Below are 26,429 nucleotides of genomic sequence, written 5' to 3'. Positions count from 1 at the left end.
CCAGCTCGCCCTGATACCACATCTGCCCAGACCCCTTCCTCTTTGAGACATCCCCCACATACAAGCTTCCTCTTTTCCATCACATCCTCCCTGGGCCTTGGGGGAGTTGCTGGCCACTCATTGTCCTGTCCTCACCACGCCAGGCCCCAGCATCCAGCTGCTCCCCCGCCGACCCCCGATCTGTGCAGCCCACCCCTCCCCCACCCGCGGGCCCAATGCCAGCCTCTGTGGAGTCTGCTCTGTGGCTGTGCCTGGGCCTGCGATTCAGAAATCACTGGTGATCAGAGCACTGAGTGCGGTGGTCAGTGGTTTCCCTGGACATAAAAGTACCCCCCAACCGGAGGCACCCCCACCCCCCCTGTCTCCGGCACCCTCCTGCTCAGGCAGCACTTCCGCAACCCTTACAGGAAATGGGCTGGAGGCTCAGCCTCCCGCCATCTCAAGGCAACTTCTCGTTTCCCTGTTGCCCTGTACCAGCCCTGGGGTTGTGCCCCTTAGCTCCACCCCCAGAGCCTTCCCAGGGCTCCATCCCAGCAGCTCAGAGGGGACAGGATGGTGGACATAATTGCCAAACTGACCAGGAGGCAGAGTCGGGGCCTGCGGGGCCAGGTAGGCGGCCCTGGCTTTGGGGGGTGAGCTCAGCCTTTGATGGGGATGGCAGAGGGGGCTGTGGGGTCAAGGCGCTGCCAACGGGCCTCCATCCTCTGGCCCCGTTAGGAGCTGAGGGAGCAGGGTCTGGTCGGAAGCTGGAAGCCTCACGGAGGTTGGGCCTCCTCCTTTCTTTCCTCTTTCCTTCTCCAAGGCCCCGCCTGTCTGAGAGGGCAGCCTAGGGATGCTGAGAGGTGGTGACCCGATTGGGGGGTGGGGGAAGGAGGGGGCAGGCCTGCCACCTGCCTGTAGGCAAGGGGAGGGGACTAGATCTGAGAGGGGCACAGGGGCAGCTGGGTCTGGTAACAGCCGGGCTCCTCTTGGCTCTGTTCTCCGGACTGAGGTGGGAGACCACTTCCTCTTTCCCACTCACTGCCCTCTATGTCTCTAACATGACTGGGGTCTGGGCTCCAAGACCCCTGGTGCCCTAGTCAGACCCCTGTGGACTGGCTGTGTCTGCATCTAACCTGGGCCTCCAGGAGTTGGGGACGGGGTGGCAGCCCTGCTCTAACTGGGGAGAGCTCCCTCTTGAAGGCCTGAGGGCCTGGCTCTACCACCTGGCTTCCAGGAGCCAGTCTGAGCCTGGCTGAGGCTCTGACAGGAGAGGAAAGTAACTCTATCTGAGCACTGTGGGGGCTCTACAGAGAGTTCTAGAATTTGAAGGGGCATCGGGGCCACTTCAGTCCAGCTCTTTCTGCAGGGCTGCAGCATCCCTAGCAGGGGTTGGACCCTGCTTACCCCTCACAACCTCGAGATGTAGCCTGTGTCTCTGGGGCAGCTCCAATCCTTAAACTGTCCTTCGCTCCAAGGAACATTGCCCTGCCCCCATTTGGCCTCTGATTCGCAGTCTGGAGCCCCACAGTGTAATTCTGTCTCATCTCTTCCTGGTGACATCTCTGTCACATGGGGGGCCTAAACTTCTACCTCCCAAATCTTCTGCTTGGGGTGTTCCTTGTATGAAATCGCTATCAGCCCAACCAGCAGGCTGGCCAGGTGGAAATCCCCACTCCCAGGAGCCCGTCTCCTTCCTTGGCACCCTTCCAGCCCCTGTCCCAGGGATAAGCAAGGCCACTGCCTCAGTGGGTGCAGCTGAGGTGGGTAGGAGGTGTGTCTGGTTATCCACCTTCCTCCACCCACTGCCTCCATCCTGTCCTCCCAAGGATTTTCCTGGTTCCTGTGCCTGAACTCTCATTTTCAGGAAGTTCTTGTTCAAAGCTAACCCTAGTCTCTCCTGTAGTATCAGGTGTGTTTGGTTTTTGTTTGTTGCTGAAGTTTGGCATGGAATTGACTTGCATACTCATGCAGTAAGTGTTTTGTTTTTTATAAAGCATTTTTTAAAAAATATTTATTTGGTTGAGCTGGGTCTTAATTGTGGCATGCGGGATCTTCACTGTGGCATGCAGGATCTTGTAGTTGTGGCATGTGGACTCCTTAGTTGTGGCATGCAGGATCTAGTTCTCCGACCAGGGATGGAACCCGGGCCCCCTGCATTGGGAGCTCGGAGTCTTAACCACTGCACCATCAGGGAAGTCCCGGCAAGTGTTTTTGAAGGATTGGCTATGCACCTCAGGGCACTGGACCATTTGCTGGGGGGTCAACTATGGTCAGTTACATCATCCTGGGTCTTGATCTCAAGACACTCTTGCCTTTTGGGGACAGAGAAGGTAAGCAGATGGGTGGACAATGAATGGACCCCAGCAGAGCCACAGGCAGAGTGTCAGCGGGTTAGACTTCTCTCGCCCGAGGGAGAAAACCTCCCCCAGGTGAGGCGTGTGAGCTGAGCGCCAGTGGAGGAACAGGATTTGGACAAGCAGGGAATGGGGGCGGGGTGGGTTCCAGGCTGTGGGAACATCTGGAGCAAAGGCACAGGGGTAAGAAGATGCCTTTTGGACTACTGTGGTGGTGTAGTGGTTAAGAATCCGCCTGCCAATGCAGGGGACACGGGTTCGATCCCTGGCCTGAGAAGATCCCACATGCTTCAGAGCAACTAAGCCTGTGCGCCACAACTACTGAGCCCATGCGCCACAACTACTGAAGCCCTTGCACCTAAAGCCCGTACTCCACAAAAAGAGAAGCCACTGCAAGAGAAGCTTGCACAACCAAGAGTAGCCCCCATCGCTACAACTAAAGAAAGCACAGCAACTGAGACCGAATGCAGCTAAAAAAAAAGAAGATGCCTTTTGTGTTTGGGGGAGGGTCAGTAGGCCAGTGTGGTTGGAATACAGGATGCCACAGGAAGGCTGTTGTGGACAGAGAGAAAGAAGAAGTGGCGTGGAAGGTCCCATTTCAGCCGCACAGGAGCTTGCGGGGGGAGGGAGAGGAGTAGACTGGTGTACCCAGCTCTTCCTGCCCCCTCCATGCCTGGGGCCCGCCACACTGTCTAAGACGGCAACACCCCCTTCTATTTTTGTTTTCTTGTTAGCAGCAGTCATCACTGAGGTGTGGTGTATTTCCCTATCACCCTACTCGGTTCCCTCCTCACACCACCACCATTACACACATGTGCACTAGAGTGTCAGCCCTGCCAGGGCAGATTTGTGTCCATCTGTCCACGGCTGCATTCCCAGTGCCTAGAACAGTGCCTGGCCCAGAGCAGGCAAATCTTTGCTGGCCAAATGAGTGTTTTTGTAGGTGCCTGCCCAAGGCCTAGTGAGAGGCTGCCTTGAGCAGGACGTGCTTCCCCTCTCAGTAGTTTATAGCTTAGTGAAGGTGTTACAGCAACAGAGGAACGTCTATGGCTTTTTTTTTTTTTTTTTAATTTATGTTTTTACTGTTTTTTAAAGTTTATTTATTTATTTTTGGTCATGTTGGGTCTTCATTGCTCCATGGCATGTGGGATCTTCCAGGACCGGGGCTCGAACCCGTGTCCCCTGCATGGGGAGGAGGATTCTTAACCACTGGGCCACCAGGGAAGTCCCTACGTCTATGGCTTTTAAAAAAAGATTTATTGCACAAAATTTTGATGCTGCAGAAATGAAAAAGACTAAACAAGACCAAATCCAATTCCTATAATTATACTACCCAGAGATGACCTCTGTTAGCATTTTGGAGAGTTTCTAAAAAATACAAAATTGGAATTGTTTACATTTTGAAATCTGCTTTTCCTTGTACAATTATGCATTCTTAGAAAACAGTATTCATCTCCTAGTGCTATTCTGCCGACTGGGGTTGGATAGTGTCGTTATTTCTTTTCCTGGTGGGTGCTAGGCTGGGTGTGGTGGGCACACAGGAGAAATCTTGGGAAAGATCTTGAACCTGACACCTGAGCTGAGTCCTAAAGAAGGAATAGGAGTCAGCCAGGTGAGAAAGGGGTGGGGATCAGCCGACTGTGAATGAGCTGAGGCCTGTAGCAGATACAGCGTAGAGGGCGGGGGCCTCCAGCAACTCGGTGCTACTGGAGCTTAAAGTTCAAGGCAAGGGCCAGGAGTGGCAGGAAATGGGGGTGGGGGGGAGACAGGCGGGTGATGGAAGGCCTCTGGTGCCCTTGTAAGGGCTTAGACTTTGCCCAGCAGGCAGCAGGGAGCCGTGAGCGTGTTAAGCATTGCCAGGCTTACAGACTGTGTGACTGGACCCTCCAGCCCGCCTCACTTTACTTTGGAGGGGGCAGTGGGGCTCACCTTTCTTTGCCCCTCCTTTCTCCTTCCCATCTGGCTCTTTCTTTCTCTTGTCTGGAATTGATTCTGAGGCCTGCAAACCCTGTACTGGGGAAGTTCCAGCTCCAAATCTGGAACCAGAGGCAGAACTGGTTCCAGTTCAGAGCTTTCTTGGCAGAGGAGGAAGGAGGGCTGGGGGTTCCTGGCCGGAGCTGTAGAATGGAGCAGGGCCCTGCCCGCAACTGTCCTGAGGGCGGGGTGAGAAAGGACTGGTCCCAGGCCATTTCTCTCTCCCTGTGCAACCTTTGACTCATACCTGTGAGTGTGCAGCTGGAGAACTTCCTTATCAATATTTTACTACTGTTAATAAATAATTAATGTAATAGTCCCATGCATCTGGGGCACTTCATACTTTACAAAGCACTTTCAAGAACATTTCCTTATTCTCTCCTCGCTACAATTTCCGGAGTAGGCAGGGCAGACATTTTGCAGCTGGGGGAACTGAGGCAGAGAGGTGCCGTGACTTGCTGAAAGTCGCCCAAGTGGCGAGTGCCCGAATGGGGACGATGTGACCCCGCGGGGCGGCCCTGAAAGTCACATCCCCTTCCTCCTCCCGCAGGTGGACGACCCCCCGGAGCCCGTGTACGCGAACGTGGAGAGGCAGCCTCCGGTCACGTCGCCTGGCGCCGCCGCCGTCCCCCGCCCCGGCCCGGTGTGGGAGGAGCACACGGACGCGGGCACCGGGCGCCCCTACTACTATAACCCGGACACGGGCGTGACCACCTGGGATTCGCCCTTCGAGGCTACCGAGGGCGCCGCCAGCCCGGCCACGTCCCCAGCCTCGGTGGGCAGCCACGAGAGCCTAGAGAGCGAGTGGGGACAGTACTGGGATGAGGAGAGCCAGAGGGTGTTCTTCTACAACTCGCTGACGGGCGAGACGGCCTGGGAGGACGAGTGCGAGGACCCGCCGGAGGACGAGCAGGCGATGCAGCCGGGCCTGAGCCCCTGCAGCCCCAGGGACCAGAGGGTGAGGGGCGGGGCCTCGTTCGGGGGGCGGGGCCTGGCCAGGGTGGGCGGGGCTATCTCCGAGAGATTTTGACCCCGCCTCTGTCTCCCATGGCTGGGGGGGGGGAGGGACTAGGGTGAGCGGGCGTGGCTTCGACCGAAAGGGCCGGGCCCCGGGTGTCACTCCTGGCTCTGAGAGCCTCTGACTCGTCTCTGCTCCCGGCAGCCCCCCACTCCTGAGACGGACTACCCCGAGTTGCTGACCAGCTACCCGGAGGAAGACTATTCCCCCGTGGGCTCCTTCGGGGAACCCAGCCCCTCTCCCTTGGTCACACCCCCAGGCTGGTCTTGCCATGTGAGCCCAGATGGACAGACGCTGTACACCAACAACTTCACCCAAGAACAGGTAGGGGCAGCGGGCAGATGCGCCCAGCCAGCCGCGGGGTCGCTCCCCTTAACACTCTAAACTGAAGTTCCCGCGTGGGATCCATGCCAGCCCAAGACAGCATCACCCACACCTGCCCCTCTAAACTCCGCGGGGCTGTATTGGGCTCTGGTTGGAGGGAACCTTTTGCTTCCCCATCATGAGGTGAGCTAGGGCCCTGATCATCCCTCTCCCCACAGTGGATGAGGTTGGAGGACCAACACGGGAAGCCTTACTTCTACAACCCAGATGACACCTCCGTTCAGTGGGAGCTGCCCCAGGTAACCAAACGGGGAAGGGAGAGTGCCAGGGAGAGAGGAGGGAGTCATATATGACAGGGTCTTTCTCCCCAGGTCCCTGTCCCTGCCCCTCAAAGCATCCGCAAATCCAGCCAAAACAGTGAGACCCCAGCCCAGGCCAGCCCCCCTGAGGAGAAGGTAAGGGAGAGGGCATGTCAGACCTGGCAGTACCCCAAGAAAAATTGGGGTGTTCCTGGAGGTTCTGGAGGCTGGGACTGGGTCTGGAGGAACGTCTCCACCATAAGCCCAGCACTAGCCTGGCGGAATGAACCTGGGCTCTGGGTTGTCCCAGGCTCAGAGCGGGGCGAGGCTGGGAGCCGGAAGGAAGTCTCTCCTGCTGCTGCTGCGGGAGCAGGCACCCCAGCACCAGCAGCCAGGCGCCAGCAGAGAGGGTTCATTGGAGACTCAGGCCCAACCTGTGGGGAGTGGCTGGCTGAGAGGGAGACTAGCCTCTCCCCCTCCTACTCTTCATGGCTCCCCCCTTAACTGCCTCCTCCTTGCCCTTCTTTCCCTAAGATCAAGACCCTGGACAAAGCAGGCGTGCTCCATCGCACCAAGACGGTGGACAAAGGAAAGCGCCTCCGGTGAGAGCCCGTCTGTCCCCAGACCCCACGGTGGGCTTTAATGATGATGTTCACTGAGCACGTCCCCTGTGCCAAGCTCTTGCTAACCCTCATGGTGACTTTATGAGGCCCTGAGAGGACCCTGAGGCACTAAGGAAATCACTTGCCCAAGGGCGCTTGGCTACCAGGTCTTAGCACTGGGAGCCCACCCCTTACGGTTGGGTGCCCCAAGCTGTATTCCTAAGCTCTGTGCCCTGCTCCTGAGGATGGGTGGGGGTCCCAAACCCCCAGGACCAAATCCAAGCCCTGCCACCACCACCCCCACTTCCCCACCCCCACCTAGGAAGAAGCATTGGAGTGCATCCTGGACAGTGCTGGAGGGCGGTGTCCTGACATTCTTCAAGGACTCAAAGACCTCAGCTGCAGGTGGCCTGGTAAGGCCCAGGCCTCCAGGGCAGGGACCACCCCATCTGCTCCTGACTCCTGTGGGTCTTTACCTAATCAGGCTTGCTAAAGGCTAGGTCTGAGACCATGGAATATGTGTCAAGGGACCTGGGCCTTGGCAGGGGGTGATGAGAGCAGATCACCCCGGGACAAGCACTTCCCGCCACCTTGGGCGTGGGGCCCAGTCCCTGAGGATGGACAGCTCCAGCCTGGTGGGCAGGGAAGCTGGGGACTGGACACACCTGCTCGCAGAGATGGGGCTGCAATCCCTTCTCCATTCCTCTCCTAGGTGGGCAGGTAGCAAAAACCAGCCAGCCCGCAGGCTCCATGGTTAAGAAGTACTGGGATCTCTGGGTTCCAGAAACACTTGGGCCCCCTGCCCCCAGAGCTGTGACCCCCATTTTGTCCCTGAAGCCAAGGGAGCCTGGTGGATTGGAGCCAGGATGCTGTGACAGGCCCAAGCTGAGCTGAGAGTGCCCTGAAACCAGGCTCCCTCCAACCCTCCTTCACTTCCCCACAGAGGCAGCCTTCCAAGCTCTCCACCCCCGAGTACACAGTGGAGCTGAAGGGGGCCTCTCTCACCTGGGCTCCCAAAGACAAATCCAGCAAGAAGAATGTGCTGGAGGTGAGTGGTGGGGGTGGGGAGAAGGAGAAGGGGCTTACTGATGGTTTGGGACCCTCACTAAGCAAGCCCCAAGAAGGGGGACCTGTGGAGTTAGGGCTGGAATTCTTGGGGCTGAAAACCAAAACTTCCCCCACCTTGGGGATCCATCCACAGTGTTTCCTGGCATTACGGACTCTGCACCTTCCTCTCCAGGAGCAGAGTTCACTGGAGTCCTTGGTCCCAAGTAGGGGTCCCTGGGGGACGAAACTGTCATGCCTAGAAGGGCAGTCCTCATCCCAGCTGCTTTGGCCTGAGACAGACAGGAGACTCCGAGTCCCCAGCTACTTACTCTGATGGACTGGGGCACCCGCTTTGGCTGGTCAGAGCCCAGCTTCCAATTGGAAGTGAAAAAACCAGTGCAGTAGACACGTTTCTCAGGCTCTCCCGCAGAAAGAGAGAGGCCAGGTGGGGCCCAGGCAAGACCCTCCCAGGCCACACCCTTCACTGTCCACGTGTTGTCTTGTTTTTAAACTACTCTTACCCTCACTTCAGTCCACAAATGTTTTAAGGCAGCTCACAATGAAAAAGCATATGTTGAGCTGGTAAAAGCCACTGAAAAGCCAGGACAGGCAAAACAAATTAGAGGAAGAGGGCAGTGTGGAGAGGGATTAGGAGACAGCTGATAGACAAGTACTAAGGTTGTCATTGCTGAAAAAAATCAGCTCCAGGTTTCCTGGTAGCCAAAGCAAAAACAGGAGTGCAGTCAGTTACATGTCTCTTATTATTGGGGTGGCGGGGCGGGGGAAACCTTCCTAGATTTTGAGGGAAATCAAAGCTTTTACCTAACCCTTGGCTCTGGAAGAAATTTCTAGTGTGCAGCTCCATTCTAGCTTAGTAAGGGACCGTTGGGGCTGCTTCAGGTAACATTTGATGAAAGCCGAAAAAGCATGACCTTCCATCTCAGCTCAGAAAAAGCAATTCTGCAAGGAGGTTGAGTATGTCATTTAATGATGATTCACCCAGCTTCATTCAGTTCTAGAACCAGAGTATCCACAGAGCAGAGCTGGAAACCTGTTTTATCTCATGAGCCACTCTGATCATTAGGCCTGGAGCCTTCTCCAGGTTTGGCAGGGTAGAGCACTGTGATCGACTAGCAATGTCTGCCGTGGACGTCAGATTGAGGAGGGACATCATGTTTGCTAGGTACGTTCCTTCCTGATCTGAAGGGACATCCTTCAAACAGTGCTCTCTGAATGTCACCTGTCTGACTGGGCTTTTGATGAAAGTTTAGAGTAGACACTTCTGAGTTGTCTTTTCTGGCAAGGACTGGAAGACAGATGGTGCTCTTGGAAGCTCCTCAAGCTGACTGGGAGGCTGACAGTCTTGAATGGAAATCCTGGAGCCCCCCTGCTTCCCACTAGCTCCAGCCATCCTCCCTCCACTCAGGGGTGACCTGTAGGTGACTTTGGATTTTTCTCAAGAGACTACCCCAAATTCTGTATCACCGAGGATGGCCAGTCTTCCTAGTCACCCCAGAGTCACAGAAAACATCAGTAACAGTCCCCTGAGCTCGGCTTGCCTGTGCATTCAACAAAATGAATGTCTGGTGCAGTATATTGATATTTAACTAGACAGATTTGCCTTCTATATGAAACTCAAATATGAACTGATGATGTTTTGAGACAGCTGCCCAAAATAACAGCTATTGTTTTGGAAGCATTGTTAGGCCATTCTCTGGGATAACAGACAGGGCTCCTGTCAGTTTAGATTAGAATGAAGTTGTGCTATCTGCCCACTGGAGGTTCCCTAGTCTTTGCAGGGAGGCAGTGGGGTAGAACAGGCAGATTTGTTTGATTTTGTCTTTGAAAGCATTTTATTTTATTTATTTATTTTTTAAGATTTATTTTATTATTTATTTATTTTATTTTTGGCTGCATTGGGTCTTCATTGCTGCACACAGGCTTTCTCTAGTTGTGGTGAGCGGAGGCTACTCTTCATTGCTGTGCATGGGTTTCTCATTAAAGTGGCTTCTGGTTGCGGAGCACGGGCTCTAGGCACACAGGCTTCAGTAGTTGCAGCGTGTGGGCTCAGTAGTTGTGGCACACGGGCTTAGTTGCTCCGTGGCATGTGGGATCTTCCCAGCCCAGGGCTTGAACCCATGTCCCCTGCATTGGCAGGTGGATTCTTAACCACTGCGCCACCAGGGAAGCCCTGAAAGCATTTTAAATAGCTTTCAAGTCTAAGTTAAGCAGGTAGACAGCCAAAACAGCCCTCTCTCAGTCTGGAAGTTGCACCCTGTTACCTGAGACAGTTTTTGCTGACTCTGACTCTCATTGGACCCAAAGCTGCAGCAAGGAACCATTCCCATCAACCTTAAACGCTAGGTCCTCAGAGCCAGAGACTGAGGAGAGATCCATCCAAGTTGCTTTACCTTGTTCTTTGTAGACTTTGTTAGGGAAACAGAAGTCAGCTGAAAAAAATAGCCCAGGCTGTTAATATCTGCTTGCTCCTCAATTGTATAAAATAATGGCTTTGGGTTCTCCCACAGGGAGTTTCTTTCATTGACTTTTTTTTTAATTAACATTATTTATTTATTTATTGGCTGTATTGGGTCTTCGTTGTTGCACGTGGGCTTTCTCTAGTTTCGGCGAGTGGGGGCTACTCTTTGCTGTGGTGCACGGGCTTCTCATTGCACTGGCTTCTCTTGTTGCAGAGCACAGGCTCAGGCACATGGGCTTCAGTAGTTGTGGTACACAGGCTCAATAGTTGTAGCTCGCAGACTCTAGAGTGCAGGCTCAGTAGTTGTGGCACACAGGCTTAGTTGCTCTGCCGCATGTGGGATCTTCCTGGACCAGGGCTCGAACCCGTGTCCCCTGCATTGGCAGGCGGATTCTTAACCACTGCGCCACCAGGGGAATCCCTTCATTGACTTTTCTGCTGCCCAGTGCTCTGGGTAGGCCTGCCGTGTCCTATGGCTCATGGGGAGGCAGCATAGGGCAGGGGAAAGCATACGAGATAATTGAGCCATGCAGATCCGCTGTACTCAGATTCTTGCTCCAGCACTCACTAGCTGTGTGTCCACGAGGAAGTTGCTGAAACTCGCTGAGCCTCAGTTTGCCCATCTGTAAGACAGAGATGCTGTTACCTATGGCTTTAATGAGGTGGAATACCTTGGCTTGGGGTGAAGCCCTTGCTATATTAGGCTCTGAGTTCCTGGGGACAGGAACAGATCACCTCTACCCCTGTTTCCTCCCTGGGGCAGACCCGGGGAACCAGAGATGACTGAGTGACTTGTGTCCCACCAGCTGCGGGGCCGAGATGGCTCAGAGTACCTGATCCAGCATGACTCGGAGGCCATCATCAGCACCTGGCACAAGGCCATCGCCCAGGGCATCCAGGAGCTGGTAGGCAGAGCTGGGGGCTGCCAGGGCTGGTGGGGAGGGGATGGTAGCCATTATGCAGGGCAGCTGTGCCCACTGTGGGTGGGGCCCTCCACTCAGGCACTGGGAGCTCTGCGGCACCCTGGCGCCCATGGGTAAGTACCCTTCCCTGCAGATGCAGATGAGCTGCTGAAGAAACAGGCTTTCTTAAGTACGTGAATCCAGCCTCTGGGGTTGGTCCTGTAGGAGGACTCTCCAGGTGGGCATATCCTAGAGGAGTGTCCCATTCCACACTGAGGCAAGAAAATAGTAAATACTCTGATAAATAGCCTCAGGCTGGAAAGGCAGGCTGAAACCAGAAGACGTAATTTAAAAGGGTTGACTTGATGAGTCTACCATTTTTTTGAGTTCAGTATATCAATTGCATAAGTAGAGGTGGGGCAGGCCCACTCTGACAGCTTTTCATCTGGAAACAACATGAGGCTTTTTGATTCTTAATTCCCTATTAAGGGAATAGGCAACACTAGGTGCCCTGCTTGGCTGTATTAATAGAAGCAGGAATTCAGATCCAGGGAGGTGAGGTGGGTGAGGTTTTTGGCAGTGCTCTGGCCCCAGTTCAAACTGCAAGCTCGAACTGGGCACCACATATTGAGGAATACTGACCGAGTAGAGTGCGTCCAAAGGAGCTAAGGAAAATTATGGGGAAAAAGGACCAGGAACTGGGAGGTGGGTAGGAGTAGTCAGGATAAGAAAAGGTGGGGGAGAACAGGCTGACTGTCTCCAACACCTGAGGGCCTCCGTGCAGCTAAGGGAGGTGAATGTTCTGGGCTTCCCTGGTGGATGTGAAGGGGCTTGACCTGGACAAGGGAACAGTGAACTCTCTGCCCAGGGGTCTCCAGTCCAGGCCTGCTGGGAGGGCACTACGGGTCCCTCACCGCCTCCCAGAAGGACCCCCAGCTAGCTCCAGACTCTGCCCCTCTGAGGCTGTGTGATTCTAGTCTGCAGACCTGCCGCCCGAGGAGGAAAGCGAGAGCAGCTGCGTGGACTTCGGGTCCAGTGAGCGCTTAGGAAGCTGGCGAGAAGATGAGGCTCGGCCTGGAGCAGGTGTGCTTGTGGGTGAGGAGGGGGGAGGGGGATGGTGGGCATCCTTTCGGGGGTGCTGACGACCGGGCTGGAGCTGCTGGGTCAACCCCAGCGCCACCGCCACCGACCGACCCAGCCCTCGCATTCCCATTCCCGTTGGCAGCCGCACCCGCCCCTGGGTCCGGAGGCGTGGAGAGCGACTTGAGCAAGGTCCGGCACAAGCTCCGCAAGTTCCTGCTGAGGCGGCCCACGCTGCAGTCGCTGCGGGAAAAGGGCTACATCAAAGGTACCGACCGGAGGGACCCGAATAGCGGGCCGCCGGTGGCCCAGGGTTGAGGCGGCGCTGATGAGTCTCTCCTCCAGACCAGGTGTTCGGCTGCGCGCTGGCCAAGCTGTGTGAGCGTGAGAGGAGCCGGGTGCCGCGCTTCGTGCAGAAGTGCATCCAGGCGGTCGAGGCCCGGGGTAAGTACGCGCGCCAGCGGGCTGGGCCGGGCATTCCGGGAGCCTGAAGGCCTCCTTCCAGGACCCCAAACGGAGACCCTCGGCCGATGCAGGGTCGAGGGGGAAAGAACGGGAGCTCCTGAGCAGGAATGGTGGCAGGGGCTTTCGTGCCAGCCCACGGAACCCAGGGTCAGCGCCTCCTTCCGCTCCAGGGCTGGACATCGACGGTCTGTACCGCATCAGTGGAAACCTGGCCACCATCCAGAAGCTGCGCCATAAGGTGGATCACGGTGAGGCCTGTCCCCTGTCCCTGCCCCAGGCCTGAAGGCGCAAAGGGATGCTGACTCTTCTTCCTCCCCGTTCCTCTTGCCGCAGATGAACATCTGGACCTGGACGACGGGCGCTGGGAGGACGTCCACGTTATCACCGGCGCCCTGAAGCTCTTCTTTCGAGAGCTGCCCGAGCCCCTCTTCCCGTTCTCACACTTCCGCCAGTTCATCGCGGCCATCAGTGAGCGCCTGGGGCAGGTGGGGCGGATGGGGTAGCGTTGGGGCTGGGCTGCCTCAGGCACCCCCCCTGGCTGGGAACCCCCCCCAATACTGGAAATCAGTTCCCTCTGTTTCCCTCCCTCTCCTCCCTCTGCTTCTGACCGTTCCCTTGCCCAGAGCTGCAGGACCAGGCTCAGCGCAGCCGCTGTGTGCGGGACCTGGTGCGCTCGATGCCCGCCCCCCACCACGACACGCTGCGGCTGCTCTTCCAGCACCTGTGCCGGTGAGCCGGGGAGCCACGCGGGAAATGGGAAGCCGGGCCTGATAGGATCCCCGCACGCCTCCCTCCCAGCTCGGGGCCCTGATTCCACCCCACCCCCACCGCAGGGTGATCGAGCACGGTGAACAGAACCGCATGTCGGTGCAGAGCGTGGCTATAGTGTTCGGGCCCACGCTACTGCGGCCCGAGACGGAGGAAACCAGCATGCCCATGACCATGGTGTTCCAGAACCAGGTGGTGGAGCTCATCCTGCAGCAGTGCTCAGACATCTTCCCGCCGCACTGACCGCGGGCCCCCCCCCCCCCGCTGCTGGCGCCGCGGACCTGGGACTGGGGGCCGCGACAGTGGTCCTGCATAGAAGCTGGGCGGCTGGACTCTATCTCTGAGACCCGCCGCCTCCCACCGGTCCGTAGGCGGGTGCGAGTTCTGCACCCCTCGGTTCTGAGGGTATGGTGACCCCTGGTGGGCAGTTCGCAAAATGTGATTTTTTTCTTTTCCGCCCCCGCCCTGATGTGGCCTGTTTGGGGGTTAATTAGGTTCTGTTCTTTATCACAGCATCACCTACTGTGCGTGCGCGAGAATGCGGGTGGGGGGAGAGTTTTCAGGGACAGCCCTGTTGCGAGGTGGAATTTGGCTGAGGGGCTTCCTGGCTTCGTCCGGCCTGCACCTGGTGGAAGCCTTCACCCAGACCCTGTGGGTCCCCGGCCCCGTGCGTGGCACTGTGCCCATCATGAAGCAGCAGTCGACAGCCTCCCTGCTGCGGAAACAGGACTGACCCGGGCCTCCAGCAGACAGCTGGCCCTGCCTTTCCCCAGGCCTCTGGACTGAAGCTCCCGCCAGGCCCAATCACTGGCGGGCTGTGGACCATCTTTATCAACTTTCCTGTTGGGGTTCTGGGCCTCTGCCCTCCCTGATCCACTTGTGCTCTGTGCAAGGGTTCTTCCCCATCACTTAACGTGTACCCTGCACCTGCCACTTGACATGATCCATTTCCACGCGTAATCCCATCTTACAGATGAGGAAACTGAGGCCTGTGAGGCACAGTGACTTGTTCAGGGCCCGGTGGGTGATCTGGCTCCCCAGCTCAGGCTCCTCTCACACCAGAGCACAGCCTCCTGTGAGGGTGAAATCAATCCTTTCAGCCACCCCCCCAAGCCCAGCATGGCCTTATGGTAAAGCAGGGAAACTAAGCTGGGTGGGTTCTGTCTGGGCCTGGGGAGGCCCCTGAAGGCAAGGAGGGAATCTGCGCCCGCTGCTCCTCTCTGGGGGGAGGGGAAATAGCACTGGCCGGAGCTCCTAGCCCCTCGTAGTGCCCTGGCTGTCAGGTGTGCCTCCCTGGTGCCCACCTTGCCATGAAGAGCTGGGAGAGAGGCCTGCAGGGTAGGGGGGAAGGAGGGCACGACCTCAGAGGAGGAAGTGTGAACCCTGGGGTCATCAGCCCCCCTTCCCTTCTTGTACACAAACCACCTCAGTGTATGGGTCTCAGCCCCCTGCCCCACCTACCCACTCATGTGCTCAAACAATAATAGCTAATATTTATTGACATTTGCACCATGCCAAGCTTTTTACTTGGATTATCTCATTTGTTTCTCACAGCCAATATTTATTATCTGCTCTTCTGTGCCGGGCACTGTGTTCTGGGGCAGGGGTACTGCACATGCCTCCCTGCTGGACCTTAGGGTCCAGTGGGTGGGGTTGACCCAAGCCCACCCCTAATGCCAGCAGGGCTGGGGCAAGAGTGCAAACGGAGGCCTCATGCTGTACGTCAGCATAGTGGAAAGTTATAAATCAAGCTAACAACTGTTCAATAAAATGTGTTCTATTCTCCTACTTTGACAAATATCTTTCATAATGACCTGGAAAGCCAGGTTGGGTTTTTTTGGGTTTTTTGTTTTGTTTAATTTTTGCGTCACCACATGGCTTCCGGGAGGTTCCCTGACCAGAGATCGAACCTGCGCCCTCGGCAGTGAAAGCCAGGAGTCCTAACCACTGGACCACTAGGGAATTCCCGAAGGCCAGGTTCTAACATAAACTTCTTTAACTCTTCCAAATTCCATGGCCAAATGGGTGGCATGAGAAGAGCTGGCTCTGCTCTCAGCCACACCCCCCATATCTTCCCACACTCACAGCATCCTGGCCCCAGGGGAGGTGCACACAGGTGGACACTCCAGTCCACTAGTGCAAACTGCTGCCCCTTGGTCACCCCATATGGTCCACCGTCTGAGGAAATGGGCCTGGGGTCCCACATGTCAGGAGCATTGTGTAAAGGGATGGGCCTGGGCTCCAACGGGGCCCCAAAGAGTCCTCACCCTGGGGGGATAGGCACAGACAGAGAAGGTGAAGAGTAGGGCCTTCTAAAGTAGGACCCATGGCAGGGCAGAGACCCCCTCACAGGTCTAAGGGCAGAAACGGACGGATGTTAAACACCCAACTACTTGGTTTGTATGGGAGCTGGGAAAAGCGCAGGGTGCTCTGAACGTTTGTCACTGGAGTGTGACTGTCCCCCAGGGCATCAAGATGCCTCTGAGGAAGCCACATTTGAGCCAAGCACTAAAGAATGGAGTCAACAAGGTGAGGAGTTAAGGGAAGGGTGTCTAGTCTGAGGGAACGGTGTGTGCAAAGGCTCTGAGGCAGGAAGGCTTGTGGGGAGAACAAAATCTGAGCGAAGACCATCGTGACTGGAGCCCCCAAAGCCAGTGGGCATGCATGGGAGGTGATGCTGGTGAGGCTGGCGGGGGCAGAGTGTGTGGGGCCTTGTGGACCACGATGAATGGGGGCCTGTGGCAGGACATCGGCAGGCGGACCCTCGGGCAGGAAGGTCTTGGGAAATGTCAGCTCCCCATCCCACCCCAAACTTTTGACCCTGCCAAGAGCTTGGTGGGCGGCAAGAAATATAGCAGCAGGTACGGAAGTCCCAGAATCATCACATTCTGTCACCAGGAGGAGTTTCAGACATCACCTACTGCCAATAAGCAAACTCCTGGAGAGACAAGTCACAACTCACCTGAGGTCACACCGCAGGTTGGTGGCAGAGCCTGCCCAGAGCTTCGCGCACACAGTCTGAGCACCTACTGTGAGCCCTACCAGCAGTGTGAGCTCAGCCATAAACCCTCCGCTGCGAGCACAGTGCATGGCGAGCACCGTAGGTGCACAGTGAATACATTTGGAATGAACTGGACTTTGTCTGGAGACACCAAGATATATAGGAACCATATCTGCTCTCTTGAAGTGCCATCTGGTTGGGGCATAGACAAAAATAAGTGACACAGTTGATAAGGGCTGTCACAGGGACGCCTGTCCCCAAGCCTCTCTCCTTCTCTCAGCTGATGCCCCAGGTTGACAGCTGTCCTAGGAAAGGCCTCCAATGCCCGCCTGGTTGCTAAGACTGGTGAACATGCCCAGCCCGCATGCGTGTGGACTCATGAACTGCCTGTCATTCTCCTAGAGACACGCTGCCCTTTGCTCGCAGCCACTGGGTCTTTGTCCAGCCTGTAAGTGGCGATGCCCCAGCCCACTGCTCTCTCCCCTCCACCATCCCTGAAGGGCCCGCATCCGTTGCCCTCTGGGGACTGTCATGAAGCCTGCACGTGCATCACTCAGATCTCCGTCACCAGCCCAAACCACTCTCTCCCGAGTTCCAAGTGCAAATGTCCCCCTGCACGGGTGGCTGCCGGGCACCCCAAGTGCAACCTGCCTACGACAAAACTGAACCCAGCCCCTCCCCCTATTTCAGGGCACAGCACCCCCATGCACCCGAGGCTCCTCCCCCTCCACATCAAGTCAGCCGCCAAGTCCCTATCTTCTACCCCCTACATAGTTCCCGATCTGCCTCTCCACCCCACCCCCACCAGCCTCTCATGTGGATGGGCTCCTCCCCTCCCAGTTCCATCATCCACTTAGCAGCCATCTGACCATGGCACTTCGGTGTGTGGCCTCTGAGGCCCTTCCCACCTCTCTGCACACCAGCTGTGCCCATGCCTGTAGCTCGCAGCACACTCCAGAATGTTCCTTGCCTCCCTGCCTTTGGACTGACAGCCCCCCCATCTTCCTCCCTTTTACCTGGCTAATTCCTCCTTCTCCTCTCAGCCTCAGCTCACGCCTGCCCCCACACCCCTCCTCAGATCTCTCATACGTGCCTCTCTCCCTCATCACACTTGCCTTGCTATAATGTAATTGTGCTTTCATAGCCTTCTCTTCCGCACTAGGCTACGGGCTAGCATGTTTCCCAGGTTCATCCACGTAGTCCATGGAGGGACATCATTCACTCTTTTTATTTTTTAATTGGAATATAATTGCTTTACAGTATTGTGTTAGTTTCTGCTGTACAACACAGTGAATCAGCTATATGTATACATATATCCCCATATCCCCTCCTTCTTGAGCCTCCCTCCCACCGTCCCTATTCCACCCCTTTAGGTCTTCACAAAGCATCAAGCTGATCTCCTTGTGCTCTGTAGCAACTTCCCACTAGCTATTTTACATTTGGTAGCGTGTATATGTCGATGCTACTCTCTCACTACGTCCCAGCTCCCCCCACCCCCCAATGTCCTCAGGTCTGTTCTCTACATCTGCATCTCTATTCCTGTCCTGCCACTAGGTTCATCAGTACCATTTTTCTAGATTCCATATATATGCGTTAGCATACGGTATTTGTTTTTCTCTTTCTGATTTACTTCACTCTGTATGACAGCCTCTGGCCAAATAACATTCCATTGTATGGCTAGGCCACATTTTTTTATCCATTCAGTAACTGATGGACATTTGGATTGTTTCCACTTTTTGGCTGTTATGAATAACGCTGCTGTGAACATTCAGGTATGAGTTTTTATGTGGAAATACTGTCTTCATCAGCGTGGGCTTCTATAACAAAATAACATAGACTGGGTAGCTTCTACAACAGAAATTATTTCTCACAGTTCTGGACACCAGAAGTCTGAGACCAGGGTGCCAGCACAGTGGGGCTGTGGTGAGAGCTGTCTTCCTGGCTTGCAGATGGCTACCTTCCTGCTGTGTCCTCACACGGCAAGGAGAGAGAGAGAGAGAGAGAGAGAGAGAGAGAGTGGGCTCATCTCTTCCTGTTCTTTCTTTCCTTCTTTAAGAGTAAAAATTATTTATTCATAATTCATCAACATTTTGGGGGGTAGCCAGGTACTGAGTACCATTCGCCAGTTTCATTTTCAGGGGAAAGTAAATAAGAAATCTTGACAATTCATTCTGGTTATCTTTCGCTGCACTTGGGAAAAAAAAGGGGACCAACCAGCTCATGATAATGCCTCACCCAACATCGCGGAAGCTTAAAAGCTTACTTTGTATTGTCTGAAAACATAATTTAGTTCAGCTTCAGTTTTGTGACTTTATCTATAATAGGAATCAACCAACTAATTATAATATGGGGATTCAATTTAAAAGTTGCTATCAAGCTTTTGTGGCATAATTCTATAGTAAAGCAAATTAATGTATTTTAGGCCAAATGTATTACTCTTTATTTTAAAGATGATTCTGGTAATGGCTTTCTTTTTTTTAATTTTCATTTTATATTGAACTATAGTTGATTTACGATGTTGTTGTGTTAGCTTCAGGTGTACTCATCTCTTCCTCTTCTTATAAAGACACTAATTCCCATCATGGGCGCCCCACCCTCATGACTTCATCTTCCCTAATTACCTCTCAAAAGCCCCACCTCCAAATATCATCACATTTGGGGTTAGGGCTTCCATATGTGAACTTGAGAGGGACACAAACATTCAGTCCATATGCGTGTTTTCATTCCCTTGGGTATATACCTAGGAGTGGAATTGCTAGGTCATATGGTAACCAAGGTTAACTTTTTGAGAAATTGTCAAACTATAGTTTTGATCAAACTTTGGTTTTCTACATTGATTGCATCATCGTACATTCCCAGCCTGCATCATGGGAGGGTTTCTGTTCTCTACCACCTGCTGCAACATCGGTTTCAGGTCTTCATCCTCCTCAAATCCCTGGCCCTCCCAGCTTCTCTCTCTCTCTCTCAACAGGTGACCTCACCTCCTCACAGAAGAGATGGGAACCCTTGTATGTCCCACCATCAAGCTCGGAGCTTCCTCACCACATCACCCCCACCTCCTTGCCCCTGGTACCTCCAAGTAGGCATCTCTCCAGGGTACAGCTCATCTCCCTCTTTTCAGAGCGTATCCACAATCGCTGGCCATTTTCTCCTTTACTCCTTTACTTGCTCTCTCAGGTTGAATTCTGCAGGAAATAGTGTAGGCGGTTTCCTGGGTGCGCTCACCTGTGTAGGATAAAGGCAGCGGGCAGTGGTAGGGCAGCGCCAAGGGAGAATTTCAGCTGTGATGCAGGCTCATCCCGGGCCTCAGCTGACTCCAAAGGAAACTCTGGGGCTGGGACACACTCAGTGTTGTCCTCCATTGTGGCAATGAGGCCAGAACTGTAAATTGCCTTCTTCACCAGTTACTGGATGAAGGCTGCTTTGGGTGGTTGCGGGGGCGGGGGGGGGGGGGGGGGATGGGGGGGGGCGGGTGCCAGGGTGCATGAATTTGGGCAAAGAGGCTCTCTGTAGCCCAGGGCTCATCCTGGAGAGAGGCTCAGATGAGAGCTCTCAGCTGCCAACCCTCCCGCAGTTTGGGAAATTAGTGCTTCAGTCCTGGAGGGGCATCTGAGTGCTACTCAGGGCAGCCACCACAACATCCATCAGGCTCCTTCCTCTCACCATCTGCTTCCCTTGCTCACTTTTCCACCCCACACACCATCAGATCCCTGACTTTTCCCCCTAAACTCACCAATGATTTCACATTAATAGTTGCTGGACATTTGGGGGTCTTTTTTTTCTTGCCACATGGCATCCAGGATCTTAGTTCCCCAACCAGGGATCAAACCCTTGCCCCCTGCAGTGGAAGCACAGAGCCTTAACCACTGGACCACCAGGGAAGTCCTTGGGGGTCTTCATAGCAATCGTTCTCTTGAGAGTATCCTGTCCTCTGCTGGCCACTCCCTCCCTGGAAACATTCTCTTCCACTTGGCTTGCACACCACCGCCTTCTCCTGAGTGTCCTCCCACTCTGGCCACAGCATCTCATCATCTCCTGCCCAGCTGTAAAGGTCAGCGCCCTTGGAGCTAGTCCCTCCTCTCCCTCTCTGTGCTCCCTCCCTGGATGATCCCATCCACCCATGGCACCAGGCCTGACATCTCAGAGCTGCAGGCCCCCTATCCCTCTGACAACCTGACATCCATCTGAGACAGTTTTCAGTCCAAGATTGGATTCATGATCCCCAAACCTAGCCTTCCAGGGTGTTACCTGTCTCAGGAAATGGCTCCATCATCGCTCCAGGTGGACAAGCCAGAAACCTGGGAGTCTGGCCTTTCCCCACCCCACTGCCCATCTCCCCCTCTCTCTCCACCCTCCAGACCTGAACTATGTCCAAGTCTGGTCAGTTCTACTTTTCTGATCCACCCACTTCTCTCCACCACTAGGGCCCCACCTAGTCTAAGAGGCTAACATCTCCTGCCTGGACCACTGCAGCAGCTTCCCAGCCTCCTCCTCCTTCCACATTCCCTTTGCCCCCACCCATCCATCCTCACTTTAAAACAAAACCTGATTTTATTATCACGCTGCTTAAAAGCCTTTCCACTCATCTTAGGAAAAGACTGTAAGCTTTAACATGGCCTCCAGGGCTCTGCCTGATTTGGCCCCTACCTATTCCTCAGTTTCCTGTTTCTTCTTGTGAAGGAGTACAGGTTATTAGTTTGGAGCACAGGCTCTGGAGCCCAGATTCAAATTTGAGCTCCTCAATGCCCCTGCCAGGGGATTCTGGGTAATTGACTCATCCTTCTGTGTCCTGGTTTCCTCATCTGAAAAATAGGGATGCTGATCGCAGTACCAACCTCACAGGATGGTTGTGAGGATTACCTGAGATATTACTTTCCAGGTGCTAAGAACAGAGTCTGGCCAGAGTAGACAGTACACCTGGGCTTCCCCAGTGGCGCAGTGGTTAAGAATCTGCCTGCCAATGCAGGGGACATGGGTTCGATCCCTGGTCTGGGAAGATCCCACATGCCGCGGAGCAACTAAGCCCATGTGCCGTAACTACTGAAGCCTGCATGCCTATAGCCCATGCTCTGCAACAAGAGAAGCCACCACAATGAAGAGTAGCCCTCGCACCCTGCAACCAGAGAAAGCCCATGCACAGCAATGAAGACCCAACACAGCCAAAATAATTAATTAATTAATTAATTTTTTAAAAATACAGCACTCCTTTGCTGGGCCTGGTGCCTTACTTGCTTTCCTGGTTTTATCTGTACTGCAGCTACACTGACCTCCCATTGGTTTCCCAAATATTTCATGCTCCCTCCTGCTCCAGGACCTTTGCATGTTTCTGTGCCCTCTCTGCAGTTCTCTTCTCCCTTTGCTCAGTCATTTTTTAGCATTCTGCTCAGGTAACCCTTCCTCGGGCAGCTCCTCTGAATGCCCAGCTAGGTCAGCTTTCTTTGTTACACACCATCGGAGACCCATGTGCTCCTCGTATCTGAGCTTGGCATTTTACAATCATATCTCATGATCACTTATTGCTATCTAACCCCTGCCATGATACTAGAAGCCCCAGGAGGGTGAGGATGCTGTTGTTGCTCACCTTTGTGTGCCTGGCACCTAGCATAGTGCCTTGGATGTGACAGGTATTCAACAGATACTCTTTGATGAGGCAATTCGTGAAAAGGCAGAGAGCTAGAGTTCAAGCCCCAGCTCTGCCACTTCCCATCAAGGCATCTTGGCCAGGTTGTGCACTTCCATGGGCTCATCTGGACAGTTAGGACATTCACACTTACCTTGGAGACTTCTTATGATTAGAAAATGAGACACATGCAACATGCATGGCTCAGAATCTGGTGCAGGAACGTTGTGAGGTCCTGCTAGTCTTCCTTCCTCAAGCCCAAGGAGAGTCCTGTGTCCTGGGGCGAGACAGCCTCCATGGTGGGACCAGTGTGAGCATCCTGGAGGAGCCCCCAGGTGCAGCCAGAATCCTGGGGGCAAGACAGTACACTGTGCTATGGCTTTTTGTTTCCTGGAGCTCCAGAGCCACCTTTTTTCCCCCAAGACTGAGCCCCACAAATGTATTTGTGATACCCAGGAAGATACCAGCAGACCTGCAGAAACATTTTCATAGAGGTTTATTATTGTGTTACACATATAAGTAGCTTCTGTCAATAGATTACTGTACTACTCCCAAGCTGTATTCATATGAAATATTATGCCTAAATGAAATGTCTTACTGAAAGGGGACTAAATATTTAGCTGGTGGAAAAACTTGCATTTCAATGCTTAATTAGCCTTCTAACATCATATGGGGAACACAGCCATTGAAATGATCTCTTTTATAGTGACATAGAAAAGTGCTTAAGGTATGATTTTCATACATGGCTGTATCTAGATAGGAAGCTTGATGTGTCAGCATTTTTTAAGTTAAAAATTTTACTTCCTGATTACAAAATTAACATCATTGTTAAAAAAAATTAGAAAGATAAAAACATTAAAAAAAAAAAAACAACAACCAAAAACAGCCCCAGCAGTGTTAAGGGAAGGGTACTTTGTCCACTTGGGAACCGGAGCATCAGAGGCAGAAGAGTGCCCCCTCAGGCCAGTACAGGAGGGGACCCATCGTGATTAATAAGCACATCCCCCCAGGTAGAATTGGGGCTGTGAGGTCCAGCCCCCTGTGCCCTCCAAGAGGGAATATTCTTCTTCTATTGCCAGCCTCAGAGGAGGGCTTGGTTTATTAAAGGAGTTGGCACTTTTCCTTCCATGAACTTTATCCTCTGCAGCCTCCCAGGTGCCACAAGGTAGAGATAAACAGGTAGGTGATGTGGCCAGGTATGCTTTTTTTTTCTTTTCATAAGCTTTTTATTTTGAAAGAATTATTGACTCACAGGAAGTCACATGAATAGTACAAAGAGGTCCTGTGTACCCATCACCTAGTTTCCCCCAGTGGTGACAACTTACATAACCATAGTGTGTTACAAAAACCAGAAAAGTGATTGACATTAGACACTAGACTACAGACCTCACTCAAGTTCACCATTTTGGGCATGCGCTTATTTTTTGTATGTCTTTGTGTATAATTCCATGACATTTTATTACATGTATAGGTTCATATAACCACCACCGCAATCAAGACACAGAATTGCTCCATCAGCTTAAAAGAAATCCCTTCTGCTGCCCTTTCATAGCCACACCCTCCCTCCCCTTCCTTAATGCTTGGCAACCTTGTCAGTTCTCCATCTCTATATAACTGTGTCATGGCAAGAATGTTATATAATGGAATCATAAAGTATGTAACCTTTTGAGGTTGGCTTTTTGCACTCAGCATAATGCCTTTAAGAGCCATTTAAGTCGTTGGGAGTGTGGATAGTTCATTACTTGTTATCGCTGAGTTGTATTCCACAGGTACGATTTTAAAGAGATTCTCCCAGCTGTGGGTGGAGGAGGGAGGGAGGGAGGCCAATTAGGAAGCTGCTGGAGTCCAGGTAAACATCACAAGCCAGATCTCTGCATCACTTCCTGCCACTGAAACTAGCCCTTGATGTGTTCTGACCACAGGCGTCAGGGTTGGCTGCAGAGAGGAGGAATTAGGATTGTTGATGCAGAGCGGGCAGTAGGGGGCGCCAGAGGTCTTTTGCCCAAAGGGTGATTCCCCGCCCTGAATGCGAGGATTTGCCTGCGCTCCACTGTGGGCGTGGGCCAAGAGAATCCAGAGTCTTGTCCCCCTCCAGCCCCAGCCCCCAAGTTTCAGTGGAGCCCCGAGTTCCAAGGCTGGGAGATGAGGCTGATGACGTGTAGTGGGGGAGGAGGCCAGGTGAGGCCTGGACTAGGAGGAGGTGCAGAAGGAGAGGGCTCTGGCCCTTCGTCAGCCCAGGATTCCCCATCAGGAGGTGGCTCGGAGCTCAGGCGGCGGGACTGGACCTTGGCACCTCCCACCCCATCCACGCTTCTCCATCCCTAACGGGTGCTGTCAGTTCTCCGCCCACTCTTCCAAGAATGCTCCCAAGACCCTGGATCGCCCCATACTCTACCCCACTCTCACGTACCTCTCTGAAAGATGCCTTCCAGCACGCGCCCACCCCTTCTCCCGGGGCTTCTCCAGGGCGCTAGAGCTGTGTGGAGCGTGCAGAGTGGGCACTGGCTGTGCAGCATGCAGGCGCCTCCTAACCGCTGGGGGCTGGGAAGAGAAGCGGCGCTTCCAGGGGTTCCGGCTCCCATGGGCTTAGAGAAACAGTGCTGAGTGGCAGGCACTCGCCTCGAAATCTGCACTAGCCCCATGATCTTCAGAATTCAGCCCAGTATCTTGGCATAATCTTAAGCTCATCCCAGGCTTCTGGTTCTCTGGCGTACCCCACTCCTCCTTGTGCTTGTGGATGCCCGGCTGCCAGAACTCACCAAGCAGCTTTCCACCTCTTTCCTTGCCCTTGGTCAAGCTGGTGCTTCTCTGTCAATGCCCTTACCCCCATTCTCTAGCTCAGTGCCCGCCCCTCCAGGAAGCCTAGCACACAGTAGGTTCTAAATGAGGGAGTTCCCCTCCTCTGTGCTCCCATGACATACATCGTGTGTACTTCCACAACAGAATGTTTCTCATGGCCTTGCCTAGTCATTTGTAGTTTACACGACTGCCTCCCCCAGAGACTTCACACTCATCTCTGATTCCCCAGAGCCTGGCACTCAGAAGGCGCCAAGTAAAGTTTGATTGAATAAATGAATGAATGCATCACTTGAAAGATCTTTGAAACCCTCTTCCTGTGACCCACTTCCACCCTTCTCCTCTGATTACTCCTCAGTAGTTTACTTTGAGGGTGTTCCTCCCTTTGTTGCCTCTATTTATGTATTTATTTTTAATTTTTGGTTGCATTGGGTCTTCGTTGCTGCTTGTGGGCTTTCTCTAGTTGTGGTGAGCGGGGGCTACTCTTCCTTGTGGTGCACGGGCTTCTTGTTGTGGTGGCTTCTCCTGTTGTGGAGCATGGGCTCTAGGCTCACAGGCTTCAGTAGTTGTGGCACAAGGGCTTCAGTAGTTGTAGCTTGCGAGCTCTAGAGCACAGGCTCAGTAGTTGTGGCGCATGGGCTTAGTTGCTCCGCGACATGTGGGGTATTTTCCCAGACCAGGGATTGAACCTGTGTCCCCTGCATTAGCAGGCAGATTCTTAACCACTGTGCCACCAGGGAAGTCCCTTTGCTGCCTCTAAACGCTGGCATTCCACCCTCCCCTCCGCAGAGTTTTCTTTGCCCCTCTCCCTAGGCAAGCACACTCAGGCTGGCAGCTTTAACTGCTACACTTACTCCAACAGGCCCCCAGTTCACCCCACAGCCCAGAGCCCTGATCCCCATGCATACTTTGCTTTTCCTTTTCTGTCTTTCCCACCGTCCATCTTTCTCATGAATGTTAAGCTCCATCAGAGCAGAAATCTTGTCTGTCTGATCAACTGCTGCACCCCTGGCACCCACACATGCTCAGTGAATATTTGTGAAATGAATGAATGAATGAATGGGAGACTCTCCCTGTGAGGTCCTGCAAACAGTTCAAATTCAACACATCCCAGATTGATTTCATCCTCCCTCCTCCCAGTCCTCCAGCTTAGAAATCCCACAGTCACCCCAGACATCTTCTTTTACTCTCTTAACACATCAATCAGCCACTGTGCTGCCCAGATTCTACAAACACCTCTTGTCTTTCAAATCCCCACACTCACCCGAGTTCCAAGTTCCGGGCTCACCCCTGGTTTGGACCCTTGACACTTACCACCTGGACTTCTTCGACTTCTCCTAACTTGGGTTCCTCACCTCTACTTTTGTTTTTTATTCACATTGTCATCTGACCGATTTTTCTAAACATCAGTTTCATTATGTCAACCTCCCTAGTTAAAACCCTCATTGCAAAAAACAAACAAACAAACAAAAACCCTCATTGCATCCACATCTCCTAACAGTTGTGCAGACCTCAAACGGTGGGTGGCATAACTATTGGAGGCCAAAGGGTACAGTGGGGTGATAATGGAGCCACAAAATGAGAAAGTTATATTTTTTCTAATTCTTTCCAGCTTTCTGAAGACATCAGGGAGAAAATCTCCGCTTGCTGCTAGCATGTCTTTAACACCTCATTTTCACTTGCTAATCTCTCTCTCTCTCTTTTTTTTTTTTTTTTGC

General features: G+C 53.6%; 1 protein-coding gene across 10 annotated transcripts in view; it reads left to right on the top strand.

Moving 5' to 3' along the window:
- The window catches only part of ARHGAP27 (Rho GTPase activating protein 27), a 29,494-nt gene extending 14,418 nt beyond the window's left edge, over nucleotides 1-15,076 (top strand). For 6 of the 10 annotated variants that reach the window (XM_057715730.1, XM_057715726.1, XM_057715729.1 and 3 more), the window contains 15 exons: nucleotides 4,861-5,268; nucleotides 5,473-5,652; nucleotides 5,871-5,951; nucleotides 6,024-6,107; nucleotides 6,486-6,553; nucleotides 6,876-6,966; nucleotides 7,497-7,601; nucleotides 10,886-10,984; nucleotides 11,959-12,064; nucleotides 12,207-12,329; nucleotides 12,407-12,505; nucleotides 12,697-12,774; nucleotides 12,860-12,994; nucleotides 13,150-13,255; nucleotides 13,360-15,076. In XM_057715730.1, coding sequence (XP_057571713.1) covers nucleotides 4,861-5,268; nucleotides 5,473-5,652; nucleotides 5,871-5,951; nucleotides 6,024-6,107; nucleotides 6,486-6,553; nucleotides 6,876-6,966; nucleotides 7,497-7,601; nucleotides 10,886-10,984; nucleotides 11,959-12,064; nucleotides 12,207-12,329; nucleotides 12,407-12,505; nucleotides 12,697-12,774; nucleotides 12,860-12,994; nucleotides 13,150-13,255; nucleotides 13,360-13,537 — 1,941 coding nt within the window. In that variant the 3' untranslated portion in view covers nucleotides 13,538-15,076. Of the gene's footprint in view, nucleotides 1-552; nucleotides 610-4,860; nucleotides 5,269-5,472; nucleotides 5,653-5,870; nucleotides 5,952-6,023; nucleotides 6,108-6,485; nucleotides 6,554-6,875; nucleotides 6,967-7,496; nucleotides 7,602-10,885; nucleotides 10,985-11,958; nucleotides 12,065-12,206; nucleotides 12,330-12,406; nucleotides 12,578-12,696; nucleotides 12,775-12,859; nucleotides 12,995-13,149; nucleotides 13,256-13,359 lie in introns of those variants that run through there. The other 4 variants (XM_057715733.1, XM_057715731.1, XR_009049996.1 and 1 more) reach the window with 4 other exon arrangements.
- Nucleotides 15,077-26,429: the final 11,353 nt, after the last annotated feature.

Source organism: Hippopotamus amphibius, chromosome 17, assembly GCF_030028045.1.
Source record: "Hippopotamus amphibius kiboko isolate mHipAmp2 chromosome 17, mHipAmp2.hap2, whole genome shotgun sequence".
Taxonomy (NCBI): Eukaryota; Metazoa; Chordata; class Mammalia; order Artiodactyla; family Hippopotamidae; genus Hippopotamus; species Hippopotamus amphibius.
The sequence above is the reverse complement of the archived record's forward strand: the minus strand, read 5'-3'. Positions and strand labels throughout refer to the sequence as shown.